Raw genomic sequence first — 12,500 nt, forward strand, 5'->3', positions numbered from 1 at the left:
GAAGAAGGAGAGAGAAAGAGAGAGAGTAAGGGAGAGAGAGAGAAAGAGAGAGAGTAAGGGAGAGAGAGAGAGAGAGAGAGAGAGAGAGAGAGAGAGAGAGAGAGAGAGAGAGAGAGAAGAGAGAGAGAGGGAGAGTAAGGAAGAGAGAAAGAAAGAAAGAGAGAGAGTAAGTGAGAGAGGAAAAGAGAGATATTAGATTTATATAAAAAGAGTCATTACAAATATATAGAATATATTAGAATGATTTAAATGTTTGAAGATATTATAGATATTTAAAAGAGTAATTTCTGTCTAGATAAACTAATAGATTTTGAAATATCACTAGTGGTTTGAGAGAGAGAGAGAGAGAGAGAGAGAGAGAGAGAGAGAGAGAGAGAGAGAGAAAGAAAGAAAGAAAGAAAGAAAGAAAGAAAGAAAGAAAGAAAAGAGAGAGAGAGAGAGAGAGAGAGAGAGAGAGAGAGAGAGAGAGAGAGAGAGAGAGAGAGAGGTAAGATAGATAACAGATAAGCAAAGAAAGAAAGAGAGAAAAAGAGATAGAGAGAGAAAGAGAGAGAGAAAAAAAGATTAATAAATTTTTCCCCCCATAATTTTTTTTTAATCCATTTCCCCCCCCCCAAAAAAAAAAAAAAAAATTCTCACCCCTTTTTTTTCCACCCTAGATTCTAACCCCTTCCCCCCCCTTTCTTCCCCCAGGGCGACCGAGGCTTCCCCGGCGCCCCAGGCCAGCCCGGAATCGACGGCTTGAAGGGGTCCCAGGGTCTCCCCGGACCCCGAGGCCCCGTGGGCGTCCCCGGGGTCACCATGAAGGGCGAGAAGGGCCTGCCGGGGCTGGCGGGAAAGCCCGGTCGGAACGGGGTCGACGGCCAGCCGGGTCAGAAGGGCGACGTCGGGTTCGCAGGTCTCCCGGGTCAGAGGGGTCCCCCAGGGGATCCCGCTCCCCCGGGGCTGCCGGGTCCCAAGGGCGACCGGGGCCTATCGGGGCAGCCGGGGCTCCCGGGGCAGGACGGACGCCCCGGTGCCCCCGGGGAGAAGGGGTACCCGGGTCTCCCCGGCGACAAGGGCCTGGCAGGGCCCCCCGGGCTACCAGGAGCGGCAGGACTCAAGGGCGACGTCGGGCTCCCGGGGCTACCGGGACTCCCCTGCCCCCCAGGCCCCAAGGGCGACAAGGGCAGCAGCGGCCTCCCGGGCATCCCAGGGGAGCGGGGGACCCCCGGACCCAAGGGCTTCGCGGGCATCCCCGGTCTGGTCGGCCGCCCGGGACCCCCCGGCCCCAAGGGCGATCCAGGGCTCCCAGGACCCGCCGGACGCCCCGGGGTCCCCGGAACGAAGGGCCAGAGGGGCCTCCCGGGTCCCCAGGGCCCCATAGGACCCGTAGGACCCGTAGGAAGCCCCGGGATGGACGGGATGCCGGGCGAGAAGGGACAGAGGGGCTTCGACGGGCTGCCGGGACCCGAAGGACCGAGGGGCATGAAGGGAGAGCGGGGCTTCGACGGGGCCCCGGGACTGCCGGTGAGTAGAGAGAGAGAGAATAAAGGAGGGAGAGAGAGAGAGAGAGAATAAAGGAGGGAGAGAGAGACAGAGAGAAAGATGGGAGAGGGAGAGAGATTAAAGGTGGGAGAGAGAAAGAGTTGGGAGAGGGAGAGAGAGAGAGAAATGGGAGAGGGAGAGAGAGAGAGAAATGGGAGAGGGAGAGAGAGAAAAAAAGATGGGAGAGGGAGAGAGAGAGAGAGAGAAAGATGGGAGAGGAAGGAGAAAGAAGGAGGGAGGTAGAGAGTGAGAGAGAATGGAAAGAAGGGGAGAGAAGGAAGGAAGGGAGAGAGGGAGAGAGAGAGAGAGAGAGATGGGAGAGGGAGGGAGAGAGAGGGAGAGAGAGAGAGATGGGAGAGGAAGAGGGAGGGAGAGAGAGAGAGGGAAAGAGAGAATAAAGGAGAGAAAGATGGGAGAGGGAGAGAGAGAGAGAATGGAGAGAGGGGGAGAGAAGGAAGGGAAGGAAAGAGAGAGAGAGAGGGAGAGGGACGGAGAGGGAAGGGAAGGAAAGAGAGAGAGAGGGAGAGGGACGGAGAGAGAGAGAGAGAGAGAGGGAGAGAGAGAGAGAGAGAGAGAGAGAAAGAATAAATGAGAGAGAGAGAGGGATGGGAAGGGAGAGAGAGAGAGAAAGAGAGAGAGAGTAATTCTTAAAGAGCATGCTATCTACACCCTATTTCACCCTTCTCATCTCCCTCACCCCTTTCCACCCATCACCCTTCACCCTCATCCCCCCTCCCCCTCCCCACGCTTCACTCTTCCCCCTCACCCTTCACCCACATGTTCCATCACCCTCACGTCCACCCCCCCCCCTTTACCCCTCACACCCACCCCTCACCCATCACACCCATCCACCCCCCACCCCACCCCCCCAAACAACTCCCCCCGTCACTTCCCCTTCCCCTCCCCTCACCCTTCCTTCCACTCTCCCTTTACCCTCCCTACACCCAACCCCCCAACCCCCCCCCAACACTCCCTCACTCCCCCCCCCACCTAACCCCCATCACCCCCCACACCCCTCACACCCACCCTTCCCTCCCCAAACCCCCAAACAACACCCCCCACAAAACTCACTTCTCCCTTTCTCTCCCCTCCCCTTTCACTTCCCCCAAAACCACCCTTCCCTCCCCCCAAACACCCCTCACTTACACCCCCTTCACCACCCCCCGTTCACCCCTTCACCCCACCCCAACCCCACCCCATCACCCTCCCCCTTTACCCCCTCACACCCCCAAACACCCATCACCCCCCCTTTCACCCCAAAAAACTCACTTCTCCCTTTTTTCTCTCCCCCTCCCCTCCCCTCTCCCTTCACCCATCCCCCCCAACCCCACCCATCACACACCCACCCCCCCTCACACCCACCCTTCCCTCCCCAAACCCTCCAAACAACACCCCACAAAACTCACTTCTCCCTCCCTCCCCTTACAATCCCCACCCACCCCCCAACCCTACCCCCACCCCCCCTTTCACCCACAAAACTCACTTCTCCCTTTCTCTCCCCCCCCTTCCACTCTCCCATCTCCCTTCACCCATCCCCCCCAAACACCCATCACCCCCCCCTTTCACCCCACAAAAAACTCACTTCACCCTTTTTCTCCCCCTCCCCTCCCCTCTCCCTTCACCCATCCCCCCAACCCCACCCCACCCCCCTTTCACCCACAAAAAACTCCCTTCTCCCTCTTTTCTCTCCCCCCCCCTTTCACCCCACAAAAAACTCACTTCTCCCTCTTTTCTCTCCCCCTCCCCCCTTTTCACCCATCCCCCCAAACACCCTACCCCCACCCCCCCTTTCACCCCACAAAAAAACTCACTTCACCCTTTTTTCTCTCCCCCCCCACCTAACCCCCATCACCCCCACCCATCCACCCTTCCCTCCCCAAACATCCCCACCTCCCCAAACACCCCCACCCCCCCTTTCACCCCACAAAAAACTCACTTCACCCTTTTTTCTCTCCCCCCCCCCACCTAACCCCCATCACCCCCACCCATCCACCCTTCCCTCCCCAAACACCCCCACCTCCCCAAACACCCCCACCCCCCTTTCACCCCACTAAAAAACTCACTTCACCCTTTTTTCTCTCCCCCTCCCCCCCCTCTCCCTTCGCCCATCCCCCCCAAACACCCCCACCCCCCTTTCACCCCACAAAAAACTCACTTCACCCTCCCTCCCCTTACAATCCCCACCCACCCCCCCAACCCTACCCCCACCCCCCCTTTCACCCCACAAAAAACTCACTTCACCCTTTTTTCTCTCCCCCCCCCCTTTTCCACCTCCAGGGCCAACGGGGCTTCGATGGCACCAAGGGCGAGCCGGGCAGGGCTTGCTCCGACCAAGAGCAGCACTTCTCTGGCACTCTCATAGTCAGGCACTCCCAGACGTCCATAGTGCCAAGGTGTGAGGCCGGGCACTTCCGGCTGTGGGAGGGGTACTCGCTGCTCTACGTGGAAGGGAACGAGAAGGCGCATCATCAGGATCTGGGTGAGTAGTGAGGTGAAGTGAGGTGAAGTGAAGTGAGTGAGGTGAAGTGAAGTGAAGTGAGTAAGGTGAAGTGAGTGAGGTGAAGTGAAGTGAGTGAGGTGAAGTGAAGTGAGGAGGTATGAAATGGAGTGAGTGAAGTGAGTAAGGTGAAGTGAAGTGGAATGAGTAAGGTGAAGTGAAGTGAGGAGGTATGAAATGAAGTGAGTGAAGTGGAATGAATAAAGTGAAGTGAGGAGGTTTGAAATGAAGTCAGTGAAGTGAGTAAGGTGAGGTGAAGTGAGTGAAGTGAAGAGAGTGAGGTGAAGTGAATGAAGTGGAATGAGTGAGTAAGGTGAAATGAAGTGAGTGAGTGAAGTGAAATGAGTGAGTAAGGTGAAATGAAGTGAGTGAGTGAAGTGGAATGAGTGAGTAAGGTGAAATGAAGTGAGTGAGTGAAGTGGAATGAGTGAGTAAGGTGAATTGAAGTGAGTGAGGTGAAGTGAGGAGGTATATTTTTATGAGTGAAATGTGTGAGGTATATTTTTATGAGTGACGTGAAGCGAGTGATTGAGGTGAAGTGAAGTGAGTGAGGTATATTTTTATGAGTGAAGTGAAGAGGTCGCTTCAAACCTATCAATAACCCCAATTTCAAACCAATTTATCCTTAATTTCAAACCAATTAACCCCACTATCCCCTCTTTCCAATTTCCCCCCGTCCCCAATTTTACCCCAAATTTCAAACCCATTGACCCCCCTCCCAATTTCAGACTCCTATTTTACCCCCTTCCCTAGTTTTACCCCTCAGTTTCAAACCCAATAACCCCTCCCAATTTCAGACCCGAATTTCACCCCCCTCCCCAATTTCAGACTCCCATTTCACCCCTGTCCCCAATTTTACCCCAAATTTCAAACCCATTGACCCCCCCTCCCAATTTCAGACCCCTATTTCACCCTGTCCCCCCTACCAACCCCAATTACAAACCAATTAACCCCCAATTACAAACCAATTAACCCCCAATTTCACCCCCCAATTTCATCACCAATTAACCCCTCCCCCCCCTCCCCCATTTCCCCAATTTCAGGTCTGGCCGGTTCCTGCGTTCGCCGCTTCAGCACCATGCCCTTCATGTTCTGTGACTTCAACAACGTGTGCAATTACGCCAGCCGGAATGACAAGTCTTATTGGCTCTCCACTAATGACCCCATTCCCATGATGCCGGTGGCCGATTCGGCAATTAGGCCGTATATTTCGAGGTGAGTGTGGGTGATTAAGGGGTAATTAAGGGGTGATTAAGGGTAGTTAGGGGGTTGGATGGGGGTAATTAGGGGGCTTAAAGGGGTGATTAGGGGTGATTAAGGGTAGTTAGGGGTTGGGTGGGGTAGTTAAGGGGTTGGATGGGGTAGTTAGGGGTAGTTAGGGGGTTGGATGGGGTTAATTAGGGGGTTATAAGGGATAATTCGGGGTATTTAGGGGGTTGGATGGGGTTAAAAGGGGTAATTAAGGGGTAAGAGGGGGTTGGATGGGGTAATTAGGGGTAGTTAGGAGGTTGGATGGGCTTAAAAGGGGTAATTAACGGGTAAGAGGGGGTTGGATGGGGTAATTAGAGGGTAAGATGGTTAATCAGTGAGTAAGTAAGAGGTATGAGAGGTAATTAGGGGGTAATTAAGTGGTATGAAGGATAATTAAGGGGTGTGAGAGGTAATTAGGGGTAATTAAGGGGTACGAGGGATAATTAGTGGGTAAAAGACTTAATTAGGAGGTTAGATGGGGTTAATTAGAGGTAAAGGTGGGATAATTAGGTGCTGGTTTGGGGGCAATTAGGAAGCTGATAGTTAATTAGGGGTTAAATGGGCAGTTAGGGATTAGACGGGTAATTAGGGAAGTGAATAGGTAATTAAGGAGTTGGATTAGTCAATTAGGGAGTTGCTTAAGTAATTAAGTCTTCATTAATGAGGTTATTAATCAGAAGATGAGGTAATTACTTTGAAATTTGTTTTAGTATTAATGTCCTGTAATGTTTTGACGAGAATGATAATTATTATCATTATTATCACCATCATTATTATTACTATTATTATCATCATCAGTATTATCATTATTACTAGGAACATTCCAATGCCTAACCTTCATTCCTAATTCCCATTCCAACCCCCAACCCCCTGATTCCAGTTTCCCCCCCTCATTCCCATTCCAATCATTCATTCCCAATCCCCTATTCCTATTTCAGCCCCTCATTCCCATTATTCCCCCCCATCCCACCCAACCCCCCATTTTCACTCCAACCCCTCATTCCCACTCCAACCCCAACCCCTCATTCCCATTCCCACTCTAACCCCACCCCCTCATTCCCATTCCCACTCTAACCCCAATTCCCATTCCCATTCCAAACCCCGTATTCCAACCCCTCATTCCCACTCCAACCCCCCATTCCAAACGCCTTATTCCCACCCCAGAACCCACATTCCCCTTCGTACCTTCCCATTCCCACTCCAACCCCCCTCATTCCCATTACCACTCTAACCCCACCCCCTCATTCCCATTCCCACTCTAACCCCACCCCCTCATTCCCATTCCCACTCTAACCCCACCCCCTCATTCCCATTCCCACTCTAACCCCAATTCCCATTCCCACTCCAACACCCAACCCCCCGTTCCCATTCCCACCAACCCCAATTCCCATTCCCACTCCACCCCCTTATTCTCATTCCCACTCCAACACCGAACCCCAATTCCCATTCCCACTCCAACCCCCAATTCCCATTCCCACTCCACCCCCTTATTCCCATTCCTACTCCAACACCCAACCCCAATTCCCATTCCCACTCCAACTCCAATTCCCATTCCAACCCCCCCCATTCCCATTCCCACTCTGACCTCTCCCATTCCCATTCCCACTCCAACACCCCCTCATTCCCATTCCCACTCCAACCCCCCAACCCCCCTCATTCCCACTCTAACCCCCCAACCCCCCTCATTCCCATTCCCACTCTAACCCCCCAACCCCCCTCATTCCCATTCCCACTCCAACCCCCCAACCACCCCCTCATTCCCATTCCCACTCTAACCCCCCAACCCCCCTCATTCCCATTCCCACTCTAACCCCCCAACCCCCCCAACCCCATTCCCATTCCCACTCTGACCTGTACCCACTCCAACACCTCAACCCCAACCCCCCAATTCCCACTCCAACACCCCAACCCCCCTCATTCCCATTCCCACTCTAACCCCCCAACCACCCTCCATTCCCATTCCCATTCCCACTCTGACCTCTCCCATTCCCATTCCCACTCTGACCTCTCCCATTCCCATTCCCACTCTAACCCCCCAACCCCCCCTCATTCCCATTCCCACTCCAACCCCCCAACCCCCCCAACCCCATTCCCATTCCCACTCCAACCCCCCAACCCCCCCCTCATTCCCATTCCCACTCTGACCTCTCCCATTCCCATTCCAGGTGCGTGGTGTGTGAAGCCCCGGCGAACGTGATCGCGGTTCACAGTCAGGCGCTGAGCATCCCCGACTGTCCGAATGGGTGGTCGGGTCTGTGGATCGGGTATTCGTTCGTTATGGTAAGTTTTTATTTATTTATTATTATTGTTATTATTTTGTTTTGTTTTGTTTAGGGTGTATATAGGTTTTTAAGTTTTTTTTAAGGGTTTTTAAGGGGTTTTAAGGGGCGGTTCACAGTCAGGCGCTGAGCATCCCCGACTGTCCGAATGGGTGGTCGGGTCTGTGGATCGGGTATTCGTTCGTTATGGTAAGTTTTTATTTATTTATTTATTTATTTTTTGTTTTTTTGTTTTTGTTTAGGGTGTATATAGGTTTTTAAGTGTTTTTTTTTAGGGTTTTTAAGGGTTTTAGGGCTGAGCATTCCCGACTGTCCGAATGGGTGGTCGGGTCTGTGGATCGGGTATTCGTTCGTTATGGTAAGTTTTTATTTATTTATTATTATTATTATTATTATTATTATTATTATTATTATTTAGGGTGTATATAGTTTTTTAAGGGGTTTTAAGGGTTTTAATGGGTTTTAAGGAGCGGTTCACAGTCAGGCGCTGAGCATCCCCGACTGTCCGAATGGGTGGTCGGGTCTGTGGATCGGGTATTCGTTCGTTATGGTAAGTTTTTTGTTTATTTATTTATTTATTTATTGTTTAGGGTGTATATAGGTTTTTAAGGATTTTTTTAAGGGGTTTTAAGGGTTTTTTAGGGGCGGTTCACAGTCAGGCGCTGAGCATTCCCGACTGTCCGAATGGGTGGTCGGGTCTGTGGATCGGGTATTCGTTCGTTATGGTAAGTTTTTATTTATTTATTTATTATTGTTATTATTTTGTTTTGTTTTGTTTAGGGTGTATATAGGTTTTTAAGGGTTTTTAAGGGTGTTTTAGGGGGTTTTAAGGGGCGGTTCTCAGTCAGGCGCTGAGCATCCCCGACTGTCCGAATGGGTGGTCGGGTCTGTGGATCGGGTATTCGTTCGTTATGGTAAGTTTATATTTATTTATTATTATTATTATTATTATTATTTATTTTGTTTAGGGTGTATATAGGTTTTTAAGGATTTTTTTAAGGGGTTTTAAGGGGTTTTAAGGGGCGGTTCACAGTCAGGCGCTGGGCATTCCCGACTGTCCGAATGGGTGGTCGGGTCTGTGGATCGGGTATTCGTTCGTTATGGTAAGTTTTTATTTATTTATTTATTTATTTATTTTTTTGTTTTTGTTTAGGGTGTATATAGGTTTTTAAGGATTTTTTTAAGGGGTTTTAAGGGTTTTTTAGGGGCGGTTCACAGTCAGGCGCTGAGCATTCCCGACTGTCCGAATGGGTGGTCGGGTCTGTGGATCGGGTATTCGTTCGTTATGGTAAGTTTTTATTTATTTATTTATTTATTTTTTGTTTTTTTGTTTTTGTTTAGGGTGTATATAGGTTTTTAGGGGGTTTTAAGGGTTTTTTAGGGGTTTTAAGGGTCGGTTCACAGTCAGGCGCTGAGCATCCCCGACTGTCCGAATGGGTGGTCGGGTCTGTGGATCGGGTATTCGTTCGTTATGGTAAGTTTTTATTTATTTATTATTATTATTATTATTATTATTATTATTATTATTATTATTAGGGTGTATATAGGTTTTTAAGGGGTTTTAAGGGTTTTAATGGGTTTTAAGGGTCGGTTCATAGTCAGGCGCTGAGCATCCCCGACTGTCCGAATGGGTGGTCGGGTCTGTGGATCGGGTATTCGTTCGTTATGGTAAGTTTTTATTTATTTATTCTTATTATTATTATTATTATTATTATTATTATTATTTAGGGTGTATATAGTTTTTTAAGGGTTTTTTTTAGGGGTTTTAAGGGGTTTTAAGGGGCGGTTCATAGTCAGGCGCTGGGCATCCCCGACTGTCCGAATGGGTGGTCGACTTTTTTGTTTGTTTTTGTTGTTTAGTTTTTAAAATGTTCTTTTTTTCTTTTTTGTTGTTTTCTTTTCTTTTCTTTTCTTTTTTTTTAGGGTGTATTACGGTTTTTAAGTGTTTTAGGGTTGTTACGATAGTTTTAGGGTGATCAAGGGTGTATATTTTAAGTATATTTTAAGGATATTTTTACTGTCTATTTTGGAGAAAATATTAAGGATTTTTTTTTTTTTTTAAGAAAGACATTTTTTTTTTTTTTTTTTTTTTAGGAATCTTTAAGGATTTTTGAAATGAATTTGAACTTTTTTTTTTTTTTTTTGAAAACTTTGAGGATTACTTAATGGATTTTAAATTTTTTTGAGGAATCTTTAAGGATAAAAAAAGGAAAGAAATTATAGGGATTTTTTTAATGAATTTATTATTATTGTTGTTGTTGTTATTATTATTATTAATTATCATTTAGGAAATTTTCATGAATTTAATATTATTATTATTATTATTATTATTAATTATTAATTATCATTTAGGAAATTGAGGAATTTAATATTATTATTATTATTATTATTATTATTATTATTATTAAATATTAATATCATTTAGGAAATTTTAATGAATTTAATAATATTATTATTATTATTATTATTAATTATTTTTTAGGAAATTGAGGATTTTTTCTCTAAGAATTTTCAATACTAACTTTCCTCTCTCTCCCCCCCCCCCCCCCCCCACCTCCCGCAGCACACGGCCGCCGGCGCCGAAGGAGGCGGCCAGAGCCTCAGCAGCCCCGGGTCGTGCCTGGAGGACTTCCGCGCCACGCCCTTCATCGAGTGCAATGGCGCCCGCGGGACCTGCCATTACTTCGCCAACAAATTCAGTTTCTGGCTGGCCACCATCGAGGAGGTCGCGCAGTTCTCCCGCCCCGTTTCGGAGACGCTCAAGGCTGGCAGTCTGCGGACGAGGGTGTCGAGGTGTCAAGTGTGTATTAAGAACACTTAGGGTGGATATTTTAGGGTGAATTAGGGTGCGGAGGGAGCGGAAGGGTGTGGAGGGTTGGGTGCGAAGGAGGAGGAGGAGGGAGGGTGAAGGATGGATAGGATTGAGAGGGATGAAGATGAGGGGGAGGAGAAGTGGGTGTGGCGGCGAGGTTTCGAGAGTGAAAGTAGAGCATCTTAGGATGGGTCTTTTAATGTGAATTAGGGTTGAGAAAGGGTTGGAAGGGTGTTGAGAAGGAGGAGGAGGAGGAAGGAAGAAGGATGGATGACAATAAAGATGAAGAGAACGATGGAAATAGACGAAAAAGAGAGTGAGAGAGAGGTTTGAAGCAGGTTCGAATCTCGGATTGAGAAGGTGCGAATAACGGTCCTTCTGAGGGGCGAATAACGGTCCCTTTAAGGTGCGAATAAGACGAGACGAGGATTGGTTAGAGAAGATAAACACTCTTTCAATTCCATTCAAATAAAGACAGGAGGACAGGATAGCGAATGGATAAAGGACAAGAGGAAAGAGAAAAGGATAGAGAGAACGGAGGATAAAGGACAAGAGGTAAGAGAAAAGGATGGATAGGATAGGAGAGGATTAAGAATAAGGAAAATCAACAGTCGATATTGCTCGATCAAGTTAGCGATTTCCCGCATGGATTTTATGTAGCGGTTTTTCGCTATTTTTTAGCGGGATTTTTTTTTCTCTTTTTTTACTTTCTCAAAAAATATATATAGAATGAATTCATTTAATTAAATGAATTGATGTAAAAAAAAGAGTTTAATTAATACAACCCATTAGTTAAAACTCTTTTTTTGTTATTTTTTCTACTTTATATGATTTTTGGAAAAAAAAAATACCAGTGTAAATATGTGTTCTTATTTTGTCTAGTCTAATGTTATTTTTTATTATTTTCTTTTTTTTTCTTAATAATAAGTCTACAATTTACATTTTTTTGTCATATGTCTTTTCACAAAAATAAAAATTTATGTGCTCAATTATTTTTTTTAATCATTATTAATTAGTATTAAATGTAATTAATACTAATTAATAGTAAGAGTCCACATGGTGCTTCATTTTTTTCTCTCATTTCTTACAATAAATTAAATAGTAATTTTTAAAAAAATCATGATTTTGAATACTTGATTTTTAAAAAAAAATTGCGTTTCCTAATTTTTTTTTTTTTTTTTTTTTTTTACGTAAAAGAAATGATTTTTTTGAAACTTAAGATAATAAATCAGGTTTTTAAAAATCATTTGTAGAGAATGGGTTTCTAAAAACATTATTGATGAAAATGTTTTTTATAGAAATCTGTAGAAACAAGATTTTTTTAGAAATCATTAAGAGAAAAAAGGGTTTTTAAAAATCAACAAAAATTTGGTTTTTTAAAAATTGTTGGTGAAAAAAATGTGGTTTTTAAAATTCATTAATTAAAATTTGGTTTTTAAAATTTGTTGGTGAAAAAATGTTTTTTAAAAATCATTAATTAAAATTTGGTTTTTAAAAATCATTGGTAGATAATAGTTTTTTTAAACATCGATAAAGAAAGTTTTTAAAAATCCAATTTCATGATTTTTTACGTAGAAAGAAAACTGTGGGTGTTTTTAATTTTTTTATTGTAATTTTAAGGTTATTTTGGTGTTTTTTTTCCGGTGCTAAACGTGTTGTTTCCTTGTTGTAGGATTTTAAAAAAGATATATAATTAAATGAAAAAAAAAACTTTTAGAAAAAAAAATACAAAAAAGATATATAATAAAAAAAAAATATTTCCTTCACTGCCAATTTTTGGATAATTTTAAGGATAAATTTCCTATGAAATAATATAACGTTAACTTGGATAAAACAATATATATTTTTTTCTTATGTATGAATTTTTTAGGAGGAAAATGAGTGTAGAAAATTATAGAATATTACTATCATTGTCATTATTAGCATTATTATTGTTTATTATTATTATTATTATTATTATTGTTTTTATCTTTATCAAAAATAGATTTTAAAGACAACAGCTTTATTAAAAAATTGTTGTCGACTCAAAAAAGAAAAAAATATCATAATTATTATTATCATTTTTATTATTATTATTATTATTATTATTATTATTATTAATCATTATTATTATTATCATTATTAATACTATTAC

At 45.0% G+C, this 12,500-nt stretch overlaps 1 protein-coding gene across 1 annotated transcript in view; it reads left to right on the forward strand.

The window, feature by feature from the left end:
- Nucleotides 1-693: 693 nt before the first annotated feature.
- LOC113815728 (collagen alpha-2(IV) chain-like) overlaps nt 694-12,500 on the forward strand; it is a gene marked incomplete at its 5' end in the record, with an annotated part of 11,995 nt that continues 188 nt past the window's right edge. Inside the window, 5 exon segments of the mRNA XM_070120479.1 lie at nt 694-1,509; nt 3,805-4,006; nt 5,068-5,239; nt 7,441-7,555; nt 10,118-12,500. The exon segment at nt 10,118-12,500 is cut by the window's right edge and continues 188 nt beyond it. Coding sequence (XP_069976580.1) covers nt 694-1,509; nt 3,805-4,006; nt 5,068-5,239; nt 7,441-7,555; nt 10,118-10,375 — 1,563 coding nt within the window.

Source organism: Penaeus vannamei, unplaced genomic scaffold (genome assembly GCF_042767895.1).
Source record: "Penaeus vannamei isolate JL-2024 unplaced genomic scaffold, ASM4276789v1 unanchor5350, whole genome shotgun sequence".
Lineage (NCBI taxonomy): Eukaryota > Metazoa > Arthropoda > Malacostraca > Decapoda > Penaeidae > Penaeus > Penaeus vannamei.